The sequence below is a fragment of the Lepidothrix coronata genome, unplaced genomic scaffold (genome assembly GCF_001604755.1).
Source record: "Lepidothrix coronata isolate B3197 unplaced genomic scaffold, Lepidothrix_coronata-1.0 Scaffold142, whole genome shotgun sequence".
Classification (NCBI taxonomy): Eukaryota; Metazoa; Chordata; class Aves; order Passeriformes; family Pipridae; genus Lepidothrix; species Lepidothrix coronata.
Window position 1 is genome coordinate 2,158,565 of NW_016690322.1, and position 22,269 is coordinate 2,180,833.

At 40.9% G+C, this 22,269-nt stretch overlaps 2 protein-coding genes across 3 annotated transcripts in view; one reads left to right on the forward strand and one right to left on the reverse strand.

Moving 5' to 3' along the window:
* The first annotated feature begins 1,122 nt into the window (after positions 1-1,122).
* LRRC31 (leucine rich repeat containing 31) overlaps positions 1,123-22,269 on the forward strand; it is a 49,374-nt gene continuing 28,227 nt past the window's right edge. The window contains exons 1-3 of one of the 2 annotated variants that reach the window (XM_017827743.1): positions 1,123-1,285; positions 3,143-3,284; positions 5,664-5,865. The gene's annotated coding sequence lies outside the window, so the exon portion shown is untranslated. Of the gene's footprint in view, positions 1,286-3,142; positions 3,285-3,703; positions 3,788-5,663; positions 5,866-22,269 lie in introns of those variants that run through there. The other variant, XM_017827744.1, reaches the window with a different exon arrangement.
* Positions 7,431-15,005, reverse strand: SAMD7 (sterile alpha motif domain containing 7). The gene is made up of 8 exons (XM_017827746.1): positions 14,903-15,005; positions 14,055-14,181; positions 13,779-13,915; positions 12,601-12,679; positions 9,539-10,218; positions 8,754-8,875; positions 8,381-8,491; positions 7,431-7,703 (listed from the first exon to the last, which is right to left on the reverse strand). Exons 1-8 carry the CDS (start codon positions 15,003-15,005, stop codon positions 7,431-7,433), a joined length of 1,632 nt encoding a protein of 543 aa, XP_017683235.1.

Here is a 22,269-nt window from a genome sequence, read left to right on the forward strand (position 1 = left end):
CTTTGGGATGGAAAAGTATGTGCAGTGCTGTGTCGTCTTGTTCAGTGCTCTCAGATCTTGTTGCCCCTTCTTGTGCCTACAATTTTGGAACCCGTCAGGTTGAAAACTGGGCAATTAAGAACCTAAAAACGTTTCCAGCAGCGTATTTGCCCCTCAGTCACTGTGCCAGGTTTTGTGCTCTTGCTGGTACGACATCTTTTTCTGTTGAATGTTTTCCTTTTGCTGTTGCTGGGCAGAAAATCTATACAAGTTACAAATTAAGCTGACTGACTGCAGAGCGAGTCAACCAGAAAAGTGTAATTCAAAAGATAAACTAGGGAAAGGGAATTGAAGTTTTTATGGTTACAATAAAACAATGCCGTGTAAAAAGTAGGCAAACTGCATTTATTAAAAAATGTATGTTTTAAGCTGGCAATAATTCAAGCAGTTATTTCATCTGCTTGACTTACAGTAACATAAAAGCCCATCTGACATGGAGGCTTTCTTGCAGAAGTTGTTTCAGCCACTTGTAACTTACAGATTGCTAATAATACATGATGCCTGCAGTAAGGATTTTAGCACTGCATAGCTCAGACCCTCTGCTCTACCTGCACAGGCACAAGCTGAATTTCAGCTGTGAAGCTCTCCCTGCTCCATGGAAGATGCAGTTTGGAACCACACTCCTGCCTAGTCACGCTGCCCTCCTCTTGAAGGATGCAATCACCTCGTGATGGGTCATCATCCCTCATACCTCTACTCTTGGGCTCTTTTAAGATCTTACTTCCCTATGCTCCCTGTCTCTTTGAATCTATTGCTGATTCATAAACCCATTTTTAATGCTTAGCTCTTCATTTTGCAGGTTTTTTTTTTGGCATGGTATGTTATCTGCAGAACATCAAGCTGTTTGCTGCCAGAAAAGTACCTTGACTATCTGTTTAATCTCTATTTTGCTTTCCCTCCCTCCCCTCCAGAAATTTTAATTCATCTGAACTTTGAGAAACACTAAGATGCAGGAGCTCTTCCTAGGACAGCTGGGCACAGAGCAGCACAGGGAGCAAACCCATCACTTCAAGCAGATCTCTAAGAAAGGACTGAGGGATGGAAACTGGGCCAGGGAATGTGTCCTCCTGTGTAATGCACTGGATGGACCTACCACTATGGAGCACAGAGCAGAGCAAGACTGAAGTGTACCTGGAACAAGTTTATTTGCAGTCATCAGTATGATGCAAACAAGAGAGAAGCAAATGGCTGAATCCCAAAAAAAACCAGGGAGTGGAAGTGAAGGTTCAAACTGCTTGTGTTTAAGGTCAGTGTCTGTCAGCTGAGGGGAAGGCTGCAAAAAGCAGCATTTCAGAACCTCACAGTGAAGTCACAGCCCCTAAAGGGCCAACTGCCCTTGTGATTAGGGTAGATTCAGAATTGCTGTTGGGAAGGATATTGCACACAAGAGGAGTGGTTTCCTCTTTCAACTGAAGCCAAACCAACAGCATTTCATTAGCTTACTTTCCCTCTTCTTCGCCCCAGCTGTGTGATCTAACACAGCAGTAAGGATGCTGGAAACTTAGTCAAAAAAACAACTGGATACATCAATGGAACGAAAATGCATCACGAGCTACTGTTAAATACAGAAATCACCTCTGTTTGTGAAATAGGTCCCTGGAGATAAAGGAATTATTCTGAAAGATTTGCTTTGTTCTTATGCTCTCCTTTAGTTGTCCTCTCTTGGCCCCTGAGGCAGGACACTGAGATAGGTGGTGTTCTACTCTTCCTGGTACATATTTTCTTATACCCTTAAATTCACTTGTTCCTCTCAATTTATTGGCATTTGTGCTCTCTGTTGTCTGATTGCTTTGGGCTCAGTCATCCTGGATCCATAAGATCATGTGGACTTACCACTGTGACATACACATCAGAAGGACAAGGCTACATGTTGGCAATTGAATTACAACCATGTCTCTAATTCTCTCTGGAGTCACGCAGCCTTCTGCAAAACAGAAGCTGAAGTCACACCAGAAGTGAGAGCAAGTGTTTGCTGAACAAACCATTCACTTGCAAGAAGCTTATCCACTAGACCCATGGATAATCCTTCTGGCTTTGGGGGAAGAGAGGGGAGAACACAAATCACAATTACCTCACCTATTCTGTTGAGGGGCAGGAAGGGAAGGAGAGGAGGGAAGGAGGGGAGGGAGGGAGGGAGGGAGGAAGGAAGACAAATTCTCCAGCAATGTTAGGAGACATCTCTTAGATCATCTGCAGGTGATGTCTGGATGCAGGCTCTGGACTGTCCTCCCTTTTCATCCAATCAGCTTCAGCACCGATTATGGGTTCAAAACATAAGGAATAGGGGCCTTGTGCTGTACAGCATCACATACAGTCAAGGCAGGTTCAGCTAAAATCCACCCACAAATACATGAGTCATAACTAAGAAACACGTTCCACTGTAGACATACCCTGAGTCACTTTCATCTCTGAAACTTATAAATATTTAGTTAGCCACTTAGCTTTTAATTTAGCAGAACAACAAAGATTCATCAGACAAATCTCCAGAATTATCTTTCACTAAGAAGCTTCTTAAATAATTCCTCTCATTCAAGTTCCTTTTCATTTCTATACAACTCAGAATTATTTGATACATATAATCGACAAAAGTCACAGGTGAGCTAAGAAATCATTTCTCCTGATTCTGTTCCTTCTGCAATTAGTTGCATCTATTTCAAATACCAGCTTTGTTCACTGCAAGAGTATATTCTCATTTTAGTAATAACTGTTGAACCCTAATAAGGACATTAAGGGCATATCTCTCCTGGTGTGGGGTGGCACATCAGATCTTCCTAAAGACCACTGTCAGTCAGACTGTGCTGGAGCCAGTGGGGATGTACCTGCACACATAAATGGAAAACACATCAATACATTTTTTTAAGAACCAGCTGAGATTGGGAGAAAAAAAAATACATGAAAAGGGCTTGCTAGTATCTCTGTATTTTTGGCAGTGGCAGGAGGGGAGGATAAGAATGGTAATATTTAAGGATATAGCATTAGGAGAAACTATTTGTTATTGTTTTATAAAAATCATAGATTTGTTGTTATGACTACAAGTGGTTGAGTTAAAAATATTTGTTATATAAAAATGTGAGTCTTGAGTTTACTTCCCTCCATTTAACAGATTGAACCAGGAGCCAGTGAGAGCTTTACAGACCATCCTTCAATGCAAACCATTTAGGAACTGCTGGAGTCCCAAGAATCCCAGCTGTGCAGAGCTGTTTGAACCCTGGGACTGAAAGCTAATCAGCAAAGAGGAGAACCAGGTTGGCTTGATGCTTTCTTTTTTTCCCCCCATGGTCAGCAGTGCTTTTTCTGCTTTGCTGTTTTGTTTGATTGATATTTATGTCAGCAATTCACACACACAGATGCCACATGTGCTTTTAAATTTTGATAAATCAAAACATCTATTCATGTCTTTGCTGTACTGTAGGAAAAAATACTGCATCATTCTCTATACAACACAGACAATAGGTCTTGATAGGTTTTCTGTGGGCTGGGTTAAGGGCTTTGCAGCCTCACTAACAGGGAAATTGGTGGTTCAAGAAGAACATGTGGGTAGTACAGAATTAATGTCTGTCTGGGAGAAAACAGGCTTGGGCAAACTTGGCAATGAGGCAAAATTAGGGACTGCATAAAGTCCAAGCTAACAGAGTAATTCTTGTGACCTCAGTATAGGTGAGAGTAGGAGCAAAGCCTTCCCAAAGAAAGGAAAGGAGCCTTGCAACTGCAAAAGAACCCCAAAGCCTAAACAAGTGAGAAAGGAGAGGTCAGGTTTTCTCTTACTACAACAAGTACTATTATACTGCAATTGCCATAGCAATATAGCTACAGCTCTTTATTATAGCATGAGGGGCTAATCAAAACCAGCCACTACAGGTAACAGAACCCTGAGGAACACAGTGGGCTGGAACTGGATGATCTGCAAGGTCACTTCCAGCCCAAACCATTCTATGATAGACTTGTTATTTTCCAGTGAATGATAGAGGGCTTAGATAGAACATTACCAGAGCAAGGTACCAAAATGAGCTGTGTCTAGTTTGGGGTGCTTTCCTGTAAAATTTCTGATGCTGAAGGTGACTCAAAACAGTGCACAACCAATCAACATTCTGTGAGGGTAAAGTCAAAAATATGAAAAGTTTCTTCTTAGTTTAAAAATTGAGGCAATTTTAAAAACTAGAGGTGATTTTTTTTTTGTGGTTCACACTTTAAGGATAACTTAACATTCTGAAAATTATTTTGTGGCAGATTCACAATAATATGAAGTTTTAAAATTTAAATTTTTATAAAATAGCTGGTGGCATGGGTATGGGTCAGTTTGAAATACCACTGCCCTGTGGATCTGGCTGCCTGCTCTTGTGTTTGTGTGCTGGATTAGAATGAATACCTGACTTGGACCAGGTGGGAATTCTCCTCACTTGTATATTCATAGCATTTTTTAGAGATTTTTCACCTGTGGAATTGAGCAGAGAATTATCTGTTTGGCTCTGTGTGAGTATATATTCCACATCATCACCATATGCAGCAATCATAAGGTCAGAAACCCAGGTTGTCATAGGAAGGATAAGCCATTTCTTCTTTTTCAGGACTTTCTTAGACGTGTTATTTATAGTACAGAACCATTTTGTTATACGTTTATTGTACCTTTTTGTTAATCTTGTCTTTAACCTCAGCCCTATTAAAAAAAAGAAAGGGAAGTCTCTGTCCCTGGTAGCCCACACATTTAGTGTAGATACAAAATCAGATACATTTACCTCTTATAAAAAGCATTCTCTTCCTCATTAACTGCATCACTGCTATGAACTAACACAGCAACAGATGTTAAGTGAAACATTTCTAATGATGCCACTCAAAATAAGTCATCTGCATCCCCTTGGGATTTTAGTGGCATAGCAGAAAAAATGAATGCAGTGGTGGCACAGACACCAGGAAGTCATTAAGTGGCAGAGTTCTGCCAGCTTTTTTAGTTACTTGTGATTGCTACCTGAACCCCTTTGCAGCTGGAATAAGGACAAAAAGTCAAAAAACATAAGAATCAGTAAGGCCTCAACATTTACATATGAACATAATTCATGAAAGCACATCAAAGCCTGGAAATATTGGTCTGTCTACTGATTCTATGGGTTTTTTTAATTTATTTTTAACTTTTTTTTTTCTTCATTGTCTTTGAAGTGTTTGTAGGAGAGGAAACATTCATTACCTGTGGTATTTCCTTCATTAGAAATAGAATCAACTATGTCTGTTTAGCTAAATCCCTTTCCTTCCTATTTCACTCCACAGCTGTTTGCAGTTCAAGCCTTATTGCATTTTGGCTGCTCCAGCACATCTCCCCCGAGTACAGAAAGCCATGAAGTCATTTTTTTTTGTCATTTTGGGAAGAAGTGCCCGGTGTGTGTAAAGGATCAGGTGTTTGGGGTGTTTTTCAGTTGCAGAAGTAGTACGAGACTGCAGAGTTTTCACCCCAACTTTCTCAGCTTTTGGCATCGTTCATGTCTGAATAATTTACAGAAATAATCACACTCTTCAGAACCACATTTCAGTCTTTCCTCCCTGGCATATGGGATTGCAAGTCAAGCTTCTCTGCTGCTACTTTAGAAAAACAGGTTCAGTTTCTTCACATCCTTGCCCTTTCACCTGTCCCTCAGGTGTGCTGCATTTCCCTCGGGAGGGCAGCAGGTGACCTCGCGCGGCTTTGCAGCGACATCTCGTGGCCTGACTCACCTGGAGCCGTGGCAGGGATTCCTCTTCCAGGGTGGAGAAAGTCTCGTGTGGATTGGGTCGAATATTTCGTACAGTGAGGAGGAAGGATGCCATTTGAAAACCACGTCATTAAGTGTGTTTAATTAGGTAAGTGACACTGTCAACATGATTGTCAGTTGTACAAAAATAAGTTAGAAATTGTTGCACATGCTAAAAAGAACATAGGTATTTGCCCTTCTTCCAAAGGCTGCAAAGTTTGGACAGTATGATAAGATGAACATCTGAAGTAGCTGTTGCAAACATCTAATTACACATTATTGAGTGCACAAATATAGCAAAGACATAAAATAAGTTATCTTAAGCTAAAGTAAAAGAACAGAATATGAAAATACTCTCCCTCCTCGTGTGTTTAGCCTCTCACCATCTAAACAGCTTTATACCTCTTGGGCTTTAAGTACTTGAGGCCACACAAACTAAACTAAGGGGAGCGAATCTAAAGTAGCAACATACAGCAGATCCACAATTTGTCAAACCTCAATTCACAGAACTTCAATTATCAAAAATATTAGTGTGTCCTTTGGAGTAAAGAAGTGTTCTTGCAAGGAGAAGAGTGGAAATATACTGACTTCCAAAGCCTCAGTGGAAAACCAGTGTATGAACAAGCCCCTCCAGAGGGAACAAAGGTAAGTCACACAGAAATCACAGTAAATGCTGGGGGTTTATCCTTAGCCAAAAGCTCTATTTCTTGTTCTCTTGTTCTTGTTCGTTGTGAGATAATGACTCATCAGTAGCACAAGTGAGGGGAAACCATATTTTTGCAGAGAAAAGGGAGTTTTCAGGCTAAAATGGATGTCTTTTTCCAAAAAGAAGAACACTGAGCATGCTGCTGAGTGAAGAGCTTTCCATGGCTTTCCCAGGCAAGCCAAGGGGAAGGTTGTTCTGGCAGAGGTTGGCAGGAACCAGGTGGGTTTGAGCCTGGTGCCTGCAGGAACATTACTGTCCTCCAGCGACTGGTCTTCATGGCAGTCTGCTGGTGCTTCCCCCTAAACCCATCTAAGCTGTGCAGTCACACGAAGCAAATTCCAGCCCTGGTGATAAGAATACCTTGGAATAATTAAAATTAATAAAATTAAAATTACTGTCATACATGGTATTTTCATGTCCAGCGTTTAATCCGTGTATCTTCTTTATACCCTGTATACCCTTCCCAGGCACTTAGAAAGGCTTAGTTCTGGAATAGCAATGGGATTAACTCAAATTTCTCTATATTCTGAAGGTAATTCCATACTCTCCCAATGAATTCCATATAAATATAAATTGTGTTCAGTAGGAGGAGGAGTCAGCTGTGTGTGGAAGCTGTGACTTTCCCAAGTAGTTTCTCAGCAGCCCACAGGAACACAGTGTAAGACAGATGTAAGACAGACAGTGCACTCTGAGTCTCTGACAGCTTTCAGTGATGCCACTGGACTTTAATGAAAAAATAAATATCCCTGCTAACTATAGTGGTATTCTTTTCAATGAATTGCACTTGAAAGTAATTGCATTAACATGTAGTTGCATTTTTAACGCCTTTGAGATACTACACTTCCTCATGCTGCACTGGCAGCTTATTTCCTTCAGCCACACAGAGGTTTCAGGCTGTAGCCTCTTCTCAAATGCTTTGTAACTAGAGGTTACTGTATTATTAAAACACGTTGTGTCCTGGACTTAGCTCAACTTTTCTGGAAAGCGATCATCTGGAAGTCAGCCTGAGACCCAGCTGTGTCACAGGGATTTTCCCTGCTTTCTGAAACGATCTGTTCCACTGCTTGGGAAGTTTCTGGGTCCTGAGAGCAGGGACTGTCCAGCGTGTCCCCGCTGCTGTTGCAGTGCAGAGGGGAGGCCATGTCAGAGGGCTGCTCCGAGGGTTTCCCGGCAGCAGGGGGCAGGGGCACCGGCAGAGGGAGATTCATCATGTAGAACACGTTTCCCAGGCGTCGGGACACCTTTAAAGACAAAGGCACAATCGCAGCAATCGCTTCTCGAAACACTGTTAACGCCATTAGACATCAAGGTTGACTCTCGTGTAGCAACGCCAGGGACATCGGGGGGATCCCAACCATCTCCAAGGGTTATCAGTGGTTAGCAAAAGCGAAAAAAAAATCTCTTGCATTTTCCCTCTCTCATATTTTTCTAAGCCCGGGTTGTGGAAGGAGCTTGTCAATACTCAGCTTGGGACTGTGGGGCCTGACTGCAGGATCTTCCTGCTCCCTGGGAGCAGCAACACCCCCGGGAGAGAGGGAAGGCAAACTGCCAGCCAGGAGTGGGGAAGGTGGTTTTAAGGACAGAAGAGTGAGAGAAAAGAAAAGAACCAGACAACAACAGAAACACACAGAGAGTTGGTATTAGTGGATGAAATTAAGGGCAGAAAACTGTAAACATAGAGAGACTAACTGTCCCTGAAAAATGTATGATCATATTCCTTAGGGTCTCTCTGTGTGCTGTGGTAACATGCAGAGAAGCAAAAGCAAACTATGCTGGAGTAATTTCTTTTCTCCCAATATTATGGTAGTTACCTTATCAGTGAAAAAAAAAAAAGCGGTTTAGTTTGGAAAAATTTAATCCTGTGAGCTTCTGGCTCATTCATGTGTCTGTGACTTGGGCATGCATTTAATGATCATACCTGAGAGCGGATTTTTAATGCTGGTCCGAGTTTTAATCCCATTGTATCCAGGAGATGTTCCTCTGTTAGCAGTGGGAGGGTTTCTCCATCAATAGCATGGTCTTTAAATATCTGATGAAATGATAAAACACATAGTGTGCTAAAACAAACTGATTGTTTTTTATGCTTAATCCCGAGACACAAAGAATAAAAGGAGGAAATAATAATTTTATTGATTTATCTTCGTATTCATCTCCTAACGGCACAATGAAAACTGCTATTATATTTGTAACTTTGTGACAACCAGTTACCCTCTCACATTTACATTTATTTGGTGACCTTTAAATGTAGATGGTCCTAAAGACCTGAGAACGTGCTGAATGTTTATAATCACCTGGGCATAGTCTGAGCAGCCTGGGAGGCTGACGATGAAGTTGTGCACGTCATCAACAGTCCACTTGCGAATGTCTTCGATGGAGGAAATGTCTTCTCCATTCAGGATCAGGCCATGTGCTCCTTTGGAGGAGGAAACACAGAAGTTATGGTCCTAGAATTTTGCTGGCAAATCAGGAGGAAGTGGTTGTTAACATGAAAATTTTTACACTTCTCCAGAACCCAATAATTTAATAGCAGTGTGTAGTCACAGACAGATACTACAGGAGTCTTGGACAAAAAATCCCCAGATAGTCAGTAGCACCTGGATCTGGAGGGGATTTTTTTGGTGGGTTTTTTTTGTTTACTGCTGGCACTGTACCTACCAGTCACTACACATACAAATGATGCTGCAGTATTTCCTCTAATGAGTACATTATCCAATATTTTTGATTCCTTAGATGTTACTGTTACTTTAATTTTACTAATATGTCAGTAGAACAGATCCAAGCCTTTGCTAACCCATAGTGCCTACTGAGAGTTAGGACACATAGAAAAGTTATGGGCAGAAGGGAGAGACTAACTCACAATTTCAGTCAGCAATTTTGTTTATTTTAATTGATATTCATTTTTAAAGCAGGAATTGAATTCAGTTATTACTGTTTGCACCATGTGAATTCTACATTTGGTTGCAATGACTCTACCTTAACAAAAATTTACTTAAAACAGGGAAATAAGAAATAAGAAACCATATCAATAAAGACAAATGATATCAACATATAACTGTAATCTGGAGATCTGACAAACCTGAAGGTAGCAATGGGTTGTTGGGTACTGGAAATCCATATGGTAATGCTGAGAATGGGATTGCAGAAGGGTACATGTATTTGTCATCAAAAGCAGCACAGGAGCTATTGGCTTCCTTCTCGTTTGTGTTGCTGCAGCTGTTGGTTTCAGTAGGAATTTCATGAGTAGCACAGTTCTTTCTCAAGCCTTGCTCAAACTCTTTACAGTTTTTGGCAACTGCAGATGGCTCAGTCTGGTTTTTGCTTTGCTCATGTTTGTTTGGTGCCTCCACCTCTATTTCTTTCTTGTCTTCTTTCTCATCATCCACTGCAGCTGAGGCAGAGTCCGTGGGTTTGTCCTCAGCCTGGTTCTTCGTGCCATTGGCACTGCAATCGGCAGTTTTGTGGTTTCCAGCTCTTCTCCCTGGCCGACGTCCCCTCTCCCTTTGGAGCGTGGTCACTGGCGGGTACGGGCTGGTTGCCATGAGCATGGTGTTCCCATGGATTTCGTCCAGGGTGGCGCGATGAACGTACAAGTCACTGGGAAGGTGGCCCTCAGGTAGCCTGTGCCTGCCACGGAAAGCAATGGGACTTGCTGGCATCCCATGGTAAAGGAAAGGTGCTTCCAGGCCCAGCAGTCCTTTCCGATGGGCTTTCTCCATTTCCTTTTGCTGAAAAATAGCACTCATCTCCATCTCCATTCTAAGAGACACACAGAGCAGGGGCAGTTAGGGCAGCTCAGTTCCTTCATCACCTTTTTTTTCAGCACAAATGAAAACTAAGATAATTGAATAGGCAAGAGAACTGCTTGTCTTGTCTCTCCCCTACAGTGCTGTGTGTGAGGGCACAAACTGCAGATGGAATGGCAAACTGGCTGTATTTAATGTGCTGTCACACACATAGAGTAAGCTAAAAGGAAAGGAAAATATATCTTCCGTGGGATGCCCCTAGTAATATTTCAGACAAAAAAAGTGTCATTTGTGTATTGGCAATCCAGGCATTATGAGGTGATTATGCTCACTTGGGGTTTGAAAAATTGTCTCCAGGGTCCTAAGGGTTGGAGACTAAAGAAAATAAGTGAATTACATTACTAATCAGAAAACTATACTGAAAACTGCAAAATTCCACTGATATTGCAAATGATAAAGAACTAGAATTGTATTATCTCTGGAACATGACATTCAGAGCTAATGTGAAGTCCCTTGGGTAACTCTCCCTAGTGCCTGGCACCAGAGCACGGCTCTGAGAGTGTGAAAAGATTAGATCCAGGTGGTAAGTGTTCAGCTGATCTCCTTCCTTGTGGATAAAGCCAATGCTCCAGAGTCTGTGCCAGCTTCCTGCCCCTGGAATAGTGGGTAGGAGGGCTTACTAGTGGGATATGGAGACTACAAGGAGTAGTATTTGTCTCTGCTGTACCAACCTTTGCTGGCATCAGCTTTCTCTGGAGCCAAGCCAGTGACCAAACGGAAAACTAGAACTCCTAGAGGAGCTTTGAGGAGCTTTCAGTGGGATTTCTGCATCTTTCTTTGGAAAAGGACCTGTGAAGTTCACCAAGATAGCTTTCTTAACACTGCAATGAGGATAACAGGTCAGAGAGACTCTGACTTCTAGAAGAGTGGAAAATTGTCAGAGAAACAGTTTGGGCAAAAGCTATCTATTCAGATTTTTGGTTTGAGCAGGAATTAGTTGATCACTCCATTCAGGGATTTTTCTCTGCCCTCTTTTCATCTTTGCAACAGCCTCTGAATTATTGATTTTCTGCTTTCAGAGATCCAAAGGAAGTGTTTTGTCTGTGTACCATGTCCTTGTGTGTCTTGCTCCACTGTCATTACCCCCACACAGCTCTTGAAGTGGAGATAAGCAGCAGAAAGAATTACGTTCCTGCTGCTCCTCCAGATAAGATGGTCTGTTCCTCTGAGGACCAGCAGACGGGGAATCACTGAGCTTTGACATGAGGCAGAGTCCCTTGGAGAACAAGGATTTGGGCCCAGGTGCTCAGCAGCACAACTGCAGGAAGTGCAGGAGGCTGTCAACACCTGATTTCTGTAACAGGTGAAAGGACCAAAGGCAGCTCTAAAGGTGATGTGTGCTGCACAATCAGTGTGAAAAAAGTGGAAATTGCCAGGGTGGAAAAAAATTGAGGTAAAAGATTATTTCATGGATTTAGGCTGGGTTTTTTTATGTTGGGGTTTTTCTGGGTTTTGTGGTCTGAGGGAAGAGCCTGAACAGGTAGGGCCAGCTCTGATGTGGCTGAGACTGGATGTGATGGTCATGCTTGCTGCTGGTTATTTTACTTGTTTTTCTCAGGGCTTTTCCATGTGGTAACATCTAAGGGAAGTGCATTGCTGATGCAAATCTTGTGTAATAATCAAGCTTTGTTGACTGAAGAGCCTAAAACACTTCTGTCATAATTCTCTTTAGATGCCTACTCATAATTTATCTGTTCTTTGCTCTTAGTCTCACTGTGTGAGGGATGCTACCACTGAGTGCTGTGCTGCAGCCCAGGGCAGGAGTGGTTGAGTTTAGAGTTCTGCTGTGGAAATGGTGTAGCTGTGAGAGAGGGCACTGCTGGTTACTTAACCAGCTACTGATTACACTCACACTGGAACAAATTAGTGGACTTCTTTATAATCACCCTGATATTCCAACTATTTGGTAAATTAAGAAAGCTGCCCACCCTGGTAGGGTGGACACATAGCTAATTATCCCAGGGGCCCAGCTGTAGAGGCTTAAAATGTTGTGTGTGACAGCACACAGCTGGAAGGTTTGAATTTGTTTCTGAATTTTTGTAACTTCAGGGTGTTTGAATCGAGAGTTCAAGGGCTGAGGCCAGAGTTTCTTTGTTTCCTTAACCAAGCTAAAGGGTTTGTTTCTTTTCTTACATAATTTTAAGACTAAAAGGAGAATAGAGGCAAGCAGAATGTTCTGTATCTTCAGATCTTAATAGATAATCAAGGGCCCTCTGCTTCTCTGGATGACTTGAAAAAATATCTCAACCACTGTAAATAGTAAATGTGTGCTTTAGTAATTGCCAACTGCCCTAATCCTGGCAGGCACCTCAGAGCAAAGCTTGCTATGGATTACCTGGCAATGTTTTGCTTTTGAGCCAGTTCCTGTCTTCTGGCCACAGCTTCCATGGATTCTGGTTGTAGAAAGCTGTATCCTTAAAGGAAAGGAGAAAAAATAAGTCTTCAAAATTCACTTGTTTCCTCAAGCAAGTGCACAAACCCCAAAGCAATGCAGAGACACTTTAAAAAGCTTTTTAAGATTTTGACTATGAACTCCACCAGGAAGCAGATATGACTGAGTCAAATCCTATTTGTGGTCATTGCTTTGGTGGGAATGAGTAGAAGAAACATGAAGTCCAGCATTAGGTGTTTGCAGGATCAGATCTGTAGTTAGGAATGTCTGCTGTTATCAATAAAGAAAGGAGACAGCAGGGTGGTTTTAGCTGGAGTCTTTGAAGCACATATAACTGCTCAGAAAATAATAACCATCAACTGAGCAAAGCAAACCTGATCCTTCAAGACTGTTTTCAGCCTGGAGCCCATGTAATTTTAAATTACATTTCCTCTTGAGTGAATGTCTTATTTGAGATCCGCATTAGGTGGGAAAAAAAAGCTGAAGCCAGAAATACTTCTTTATAAATCAATGTGACATTGAGAATGCATTCACTCATCTCAAAAAAGGAACCATGAGATCACTTTGTATGAAGTGATATGTAAATTTATGTGCAGCATGACACGAGTGCCACAGTTGTGATATCCAGCCTTCCCCTGGGAGCTATGTCCTGTAATTTTAAACAGTTATTAAAAGGACTTGCAGTTGCCCTACATGAATAAGGTGGCATGTGATATTATCATTATAGAATATGATCAGTATAAAGCAGCCAATACTCATACAAGAGCAAGAGTTAAATGTAGTGTGAAAGTGCTGTTGATTGGGCTCATTTGTTTAGCTACAGCTTTCTTTTCAGATGTGAAAATGCTTGGAAAATACAAAAAGAAAAAGCGAGCAGAAAAACATGCAAATGACTTTGAAAACAGTGTATTTAACAAGAGCTAAAATGGATGTGTTTAGACCTAAACCAGCGCAGTTTAGATTCTCTGGTAGACAGGCTGTTTCCATTCAGTGAGATTGTTTTTCTAAAGAAAATAAACTGTTGCTGAAACTACCAACAAACCAACGGCAAACCAGTAGGTGCAGTTTGCTCTCTCATTTACACACTCTCACTTTTCAGGATGCAGGCACTGCTTCGTTACCTGGGCCTGGGTAAACTCGGTTGGCCAATATGTTTGGCACGTTTGGGTGCTGCGGGACTGTGGGTCCAAGGTGGGAGGATATGTGGATTTGTCTGGGATCAGCCGAGGCCATCATTTCAGTGGAAGGTAACAGATCTCTGGGAGGGAAAAAAACCCCAACATTCAGATATGCAGAGGACACTGCTTAGTTAAGAATAATCAAAGGTCTGTACATGCTCAGGGACAGCACAGTTGTTATTAACTGCAGTGCTGTAACAGGGAAATGGTGCCCTGTACCTGTCGACCAGGCGCGGCTCAAACTGGGCGGGGATCGCCTGCACCCTCTGCTGGCCCGGCGCCATCAGCTGGGGGTTCACTGCCATCAGCTGATTCCTCATGAGCATCTCCTGCCGCTGCCGCAGCTCTGGCACAAAGCAGACACAGCTCTGGGGTCAGTGTGCTAACTTAAAAAGTCATTCTGTCTGCAATACAACTTTACCAGAAAAAATGATTGTTTTTTTCCCCTCAAGTACGAGTTAGCAAATCACACTTTTTTTTAATAGCAGCAACTAAAAAATATGTTTCTGCTGCCACCATAACTGCTTTGTTTAAATAACGCAAATTTATACAATCAAACTGCATTAAAAATAAACAAGGATGTGCACAGTCAAGTGTACAAAAGGACAATTTACAATGAATAGTAATTCACATGACACTATGAAATAGAAGAAGATAGTCATGGATGTTAAGTTCTCTGCTTGAGACAGCTTTTATTTCTAATATAGTTTCATTTTTAGAAAAATCATACTAGCTAGAACCTGCCTTGCCATGAAACAACCCTAGAAAGAAGAGCCTACAATGGTGAACCAGAACATCATAATGTCCAGCTATGGCTTTTGCTGCTAAGTTCTTTTGTGACCTTGATTTGTCTTTCAGATGCTCAGCATCTCTTAATCAAATTCAGAATTCCAAGAGCCCCCTGTGTTAACTTTAAATCACCTTAGAGAAATATTTCTGCAGTTACTCCTAAGATAAATTTGAAATGCCTTTTTAAGACGTCCAACCTGTTGCTGGCTGGTTTTTGTATATTGTAGAGGAATTAGCAATCCTATAAACAGATGTAGTTTGGGTTTCTCCCTGCTCACCTCCTGCTGCCATTCCACTTGCTAATCGGTACAGGTGCTTCTCTTCCAGTGCTCCTTGTTCCCCCAGGATAGACATCTTCCTCATGTGCTCCCGAGGAGTCATGCTGCAAGGAGACAGCACCAGCTTTGCTGGGGTAAGGATCTGAATCAGCAGGGCCAAAGAGAAGAAAGACATTCAACAATGTGGGGAACAGAGCAGGTTATACCAGTTATTTCTCAGAGAAGCAGGTAGTCACAGCTGGACCCTTTAGCATTTGTGGGTTGTACTGTTTTCCATACAGAAACTTTCAGGTTTCAGGACAATGCAAATGTTGCCTGTGTTTACACCGAGTTGATCAGTGTCCTTGGATCTTACAGTGCAAGGAAAGCCAGGATGCTGGGAAACAGCAGCTCAAAAGGATGTAATTAAGCCAAAGCCTTTGCCTGCAGTATCACAGCAGCCCTGAGATTAGTGACGTGCTCACATTTAGGAAGGCAGGTATCTTTGGGTTCCTTTGGGAATTGTAATAGTTTGGAGCCCTCTTTACTGCAAACTAAGTGAAACAGATGGAGAGAAAGGGTAGAAATGAGCTGTTCTAAAAGACATCAACCCCTTAAGGCTGCCAAATGCAGTAGAAAAGGTAAAATAACATGCTTTGTAGTGATGAAAACACTGATAAAACAAGTGAGACTCAGATTAATTACCCATATATGTGCAGGTGAATAAAGCCAGGCGAAGAGTAGAAATCCAGACTAAAACCTAATACACTGCAAGTGCATGGCTGACTAGCTGCAATGTCACTGAGGTGGACTGTGAGAGCATTTCCAAGTCTGTCCAAAGAGGAAGGTGACCAGATTAAAAATGATCCTGATACCAGTGGAATGAATAAACACAATATGCCCTGCTCAGGATTTTGGGTGAATAATCTGTAGCAGGATTATTTGTGTAGACAGGTCATAAAAGAAGCAAGTCCTGTAACCCAGAGCCTGGATGTTAAAAAGTTATCCTGTATGGAATGCTTTAAGCTGAGGAGTTGGCAGAGGGAGCAGGCCAGCTCCAAAAGCAGCAGTTGGGGCATCTGAACACTCATTTCAAACCAGAGTTGCACAGCAAATGATTGGTTTTTAATTTCTTTTTTTTTAAAGTATGTTGAAAGCAGGGGCTTGAATTTCTATCTCCATTTAGCTCTGATGAAATGGACTCTTTCTGTCTTCTGAAAGAAGTAAGATGTAATGCCTAAGTGTTCTCATCCTGTAGATGGAGAGTCATAGCTCCATGAGTTCAGCCAGCATTTGGTAGAGGAAACAGTGAGGGAAATGCAAAGACAGGAGCACTGTTCATTATCCAAAAATCAACTGGAACCCAAATCCTGTATTTTGTCACCCAAGCCATTTATAACTTAATCATTATAACTTCTTTTGTTGCCTTTACCCTATTGATGAGTTGAAAAAGAATTATGGGAAAGCTCTCAATCTAATTCACATTTCTCAGGAATTTACCATTTCCTTGGTATGGTGCAAATACTTGGTCTGAACCTCAAAATGCGTTTTCCAAAAGGCAGACAAGTGAGTCATTTCAGCTGTTCAGACTGAGAGTAGAGGCTACACTTGGACTACCCCACTGGTGCTCTCTCAAAATAAAAAATTCTTTACATTTGTAAATGTAAATGCTGGATTCTGTGTTGGCCAAGATTCAGGTCTTCCTGGCAGCAGACATCCTGTCAAATCCAAGACTAGCACCATGTCCTTTGTTCTTGACATATGTATTACCCAAACATGTGCTGCTGGATGTATTTCCATTTGCCTTTTTTTTTAGGATACTTTAGACTTAAAGCGATTTAGGATGCTGGTGCTTCATGAAGAGCATTTGAGCTGCCAAAGTGCTTCTGAGCTGCTAAAGCATTTTAAAGCTCAGTACTAAAGCGATTTAGTGCTGAACTAAACTTTTCAGCAGCTCAAAAAATAGGTGGCAACTGGGATGATGGTATTTGCCACACCATATTGTCCAGTGAGCCATTTAGGTGGCTTCTTGTCATGGATAAATGACTGCATTAAATGTTCTGCAAAACAAATTGCAATTTTAAACTTCATGCTGACCTCCTTACAGCCTGATCTTTGGCCTTTGCCTGGTGCATCTGACCAGAGCAACCTGATCCACCTAAAGATGTCAGTGCTTATTGCAGGGGGATTGAAATAGGTGGACTTAAAGGTCCATTACAACCCAAACTGTTCTATGATTTTGTGATATGAAGATGCAAAGAAACCAGCAGAGTTCCAGATAGACATAATAGAAAAAAAAATCCAGGTTTTAAACTTTTTATTCCAGTAAATCTGAAAAAAAAACCCCTTAAAAACTAGTATTACCACTGACAAAGTTTCATCTGTCAGATGACTGACAAGTTGTACCACTTTTGCTTTTTAGGAACTGCTGGAATGAATTGATCCCCTGTTTTAGTCACAGCTGTGAATGTGCTGTATTCTGGGGAATATGTCCCTGTGTGGGAAAAAGACACACAGATAAAAGACACTTCCTTCATCAGGCCTACCTAGAACTTCTACACCTACCCCTAAAATCATACCTGTGACTAAAATTAGGTTGTTCAGCTCTAAAGTGTAGAGTCATGGAAACCCTAGTGGGAAAAGACCCATCTTTTCTGTCCCAGATCCCCCATGTGGGATCCCATATACCCTGTCTGTTGTGACAGATATCTATCCACAGCAGTAACTGTGGTTAGAAACCAGTATCACCAGTATAGCTGTGGTGTTCTCTGTGCTGTCTGTGCAGTCCCTAAAACAAATCTGGATTTTGTGTTGGATGTGATACAGTGTCTGTTGACAGGCAGTCTCTCACACCGCCTCCTTTCAGAGCTGAAGCAGAAACTATTAAAGAATTTGCTTTAAAACTCTCTTTTAAAAAGTGAGGTTTTCCCTGAATGTGGGATATTGAATGCAGCAGCACCCACAGTGGAGTTGATCCATATTTACTGATATATTAGAGGACCAAGATTCACAGAACATCACTTCAGGCAGCATCCATTGCTTCAGGCAATGTGCATCACATAAACAACCCAGCCTTGCAAAGGTAGACTGTGTGGTGTGTTGGTTTGACAGGAAAAAGATTTAGTACTGAAAAATAGTATTGAAAATTCATTGATACCTTCTTCCACTCAAGCTCTAGCTTACTGCTTCCATTGACCCAGTTTTTGAATCATCATGAGCCAAAAGGAGGGTTTGATTCCTTAATGAGGTTTTCACTGGAGTTGCTTCATGACATCATTGGTGTGATAATCAATCCTTTTTAACTTAACTTGGATTTTTTTCTCAGATACATAAAAATAACTCCGGCATTTGTGATAAAAAATTGAGATGTTATTTCTACCAAAATTATAATCTACTTCTCCAAGTTGAATGGCAGAGTATCAGTTTGGTTCAAATTTAACACAAAGAACATGTTTTGTATGTATATGTTATCTATATTAAATTATTTCTTAATATCCCTGAATTTCCTGCTCAGGGAAGTATTGAATTGATCAGGTAGGATAAATAGTTAGCTTACTAACATCCTGTGAAGACTTGTGTGTAACTCTGTGTCTGGAGGTGGTACTGAACTTGACTAATCTATGTTATTCCATTTGGAAAAGCACCTCTTTTGGTTACTTAGCTGTGGTTCTGCCTGGCAGGTCAAATTTAGGGTACTCAAGGTTCAGACTATTTTCATAAGAATGGGCATATTAGAAACCACATCAGCAAAGCCTCTGTGAGGGAACGGGGAAAGTATAGTTCTGATGCATTTATTAGCTGGGATTTGAGGGTAGCTCAAAATCTGGCATGGGGGTTCATATAAATTCATACACACCAGCTGTCCAGCGTTAGATTCATATATGGCTCTGCTCTGATCCTATTGCACAAATCCTGGCTGTACAGCACATTACGGGGATGAAGACAAGTTAATCTCTACTTTTAGAGTTTTACCCTTAGCAAACCCTTCTTGGCAGCAGGCAGAACCACTCACCCAGGACTAATTCTGTCTCAATTTATTAGATGAGAAGTGGCAAGACACGAACTTCATGAACCAGAAGCATTTGCAAATCTAATCATGCTCCCATGCAGTTTCAAAATGTCTGTACCAGGCCGTGTGTCCATGTTATTAGTTGCATTGGCAAGATACAGTATAGTCTTATGTATAATATAGGCTTGTTGGAAGACTTGTTTTTATAATTAAATGCATTAAGGTTTCATTAACTAATATTGCTTTTATTTATATCAAGCATATGGAATTAGCATTTTTTAAAGTCAATGTTTGGTGTACCTCTGTAGTGGCTCCACAGACTGTCTGGAAGAAGCTGAGTATTATTTAAAATGCTCAGTTAATCTGTGTCAGAGACATCAGTCAAACATATAAACATGTATCCCTGCTTATGACTGAAATCATACATGGTCTCATTTGTGTTTCCACTGGCTTCCTTTTCAGAAAAACCTCTCCTGATTACTTGAGAAATCAAGTGCTGTTTAAAGAAATAGATAAATATTCCAATATTACTAATACTCCTAATGTCATTAACTGTAGGATCAAGGGTTCTTGCTCTAAACTCATGCTAAAAGTCACAAAACTAGAGACTGTAATTATTCTGGAGCCTGCAGCCAACAAATTAAATGGCTTTTGGAAAGCAAAAAAGCAATTATATTAACATTATGTCATAGAGGAACATGAAATATGTCTTCTTAATTGGGGTAAGGTGCCATTGGAGAGGCTGTGGGGCTAAATTCTAATCCTAGATACGTGGGCACAGACTGCTCAGAGACTGAGATTAGAGTGTAATCCTAAAACTGGATTGAGAACGATACATTCCCTAAAGAAAGGAAAATAACTATATTTGTACTGTGTGTGACAGCCAGAAGAGTTTGCATTGCATTCACACGGATTTGGAGACATGGATGTTTCCCCATTTCTGACCAAGCTGTTTGGTAAGATTGCAAGCAGCAAGTCACTCTTTCTGTTTTTTAAACACACTGGTCTCAGGAAGTAGTCAAGGCTTAGTACTGGCAAACTCAATCCTTCAGGAACTAAGCTGGGTTCATAATAGAAGTTCATCTTGTTCCCCCTGGAATGGCTGGAGGCAAAGGGAAACTTATTCCTGCATGCTACTAAGGCAAGTGATGCATTGACTAAAACCAGAGGTGGAGGTGCCTTGTGCTGAGCACAAACACACACTGAGATCCCACAAAGCCTATGAGGTGAGAGAGACAGATGGTGGAGGAAAAAGGAGCAGTCCTGCTGTTTGATGTGGCACTGGAGGCATATGGATCCAGGACAGTCAAGTCAGCAGCTGAGGTGGGAATTGTGCTCAGCTCTTCTCTCTCCCAGCTCAGCACTGTAACCACAGGACTGGGCTCTGCAGAACCACAGGGCTGATATTATTTATTTGTGTTCGTAGCAGCACCCAAAGGCTCCAGCTGGGGTCACACTGAGGGCTTGAATTATGCCTGTTAAAAATCTAAGTACAATAACCAAGCACGAACTAGTAAAAATAGTGGTTGTAGAGGAGAAAGTGTGTGTGTGTGCACATGGATGTGACATTGCACACCCGCCTTATATCCCGGCAAACTGGCACAGGGAGAAGGTGTTTACAAGGAATGAGTCTTTCTATTACATCAGTTATATACACAGAGATAAAAACATGATGTCATTTGTTTTCCCTGTGGGTTTATTTCATGATTGGGGATGACATTTGAAAAATTATCTTCTTGTCTTTGACTTTTTTAGAAGCCCAAACATTGCAAAATATGGCTTAAGTGGGATCAGTTAAAAGGAAACTAAACCCTTTTTAATAATTTAATTTTAAAGCATAAAAAAATAAGTAGGGTTTTATCTATCTATTTATTTATTTATTTACTAAAATACTGGAAATGGAAGTCTTGGGGTGGAAAGCTTTCTAATCCTTGGAGGGCACAGTTGGTACTTCCAAGTGAAATGCAGTTGAATTTCAGTGGGATTTATGTCTTGCTTTAACATTAAATACTGGTGCAAATGACAACTCTTCCAGTGCCAAAAGAAACCAGATAGTGGAAAGAGGAAAGGGTTTTAGGAAGGCTATTAAAAACTCTTTTCATTTGGCAACTCTTCAACTTCACTGGCTATCTAAGAGTTTGAATCTAGAAAACTTATACTGAATCCTCAGTATCTGACCCTTTAGTCAGGATATTAAATACTGCAGCAGGATCCCTTGGATTTCCCCAGATCCTCCAATGAAACAGAGAACTGCATTTGATGTGTCTTAGACCACTAAGGTAAATCAAGATGGTGTGAATTTTCATCATTAATAATTCCAGGTCAGCTTGCTTTATTACAAAGCAAGAGACAGTGCATATTCATATGAAAAAAAATATTTGCAGGTATATTAAAATATGTGTAAGTCACACGTGTCAGATACTAAAACCACTATTGTTTTATGAATTCATGTATAAAGGCACATGTTTAATACAAAATTTCCCCCCCTATGAGATTAACATGTGGAATTGCACACCTGATCCTGTAAACAGACAATGAAATCAGCAACTCAAACAGACTGAACATTTTCAGCTCCAGTTCGAAGGATCAGACCATGATGAAATTAGTTGAGTTAGGATTGCCTCCCTCTCCCACTCTTTCCATATCTCTGGGGCACTGCGGAGATCTGGAAATGCGCATGTTGTGTAACTAAGGAACTTGAATTTTTAGCTCTGAAGGCAATATATTAGTGCCCAAACCTTTCTCAGCCTACAGCTAATTCCATGCACAGAATCAGATAATAACAAACTGTAAAGAACCCTTATTACATTATGATATTATTTTTCAAAAATATATCCTACTACATACTCTGGTGTTCCACAAGCTGCCAGCACTGGGGTTTGTTACAATGGCAACACACACAGGCAAAATTTTCATTGGGTAAATCTAATGTGGGTTTATCAGACTAAATGAGCCAAATATATTTGTGTGATGATGGCCTTGATTAATTCTGATTGCACACTGATTTAGAAAATCCACTCCTCCAGGAAGTATCTGTAAAATGTTGAGGTTTTTCTACTGTACTTTAAAAATATAAATTATCACAAAGATTAATATATATATATATATTAACAACCAGCAACCTTTTAAGAATATTGTGTTACAGTTAGACAAGACAGGGAAACATTGGTGCATATACATTAAGCAACACAATCTGTATGCAAAGTTTTCTAATAAAATACTTAACATGCAATGGCAAGCCTTCCCAAAGTAAAATCCTCCATTTGCAAAATAGATCTTTAAGTATTTATAGAATGATCAAGTTTATATCATAAAAAATACAGCATTTGCACCCAAATATGCAGAATTATTTACTCATAGGAATGCATATAGCAGAGTG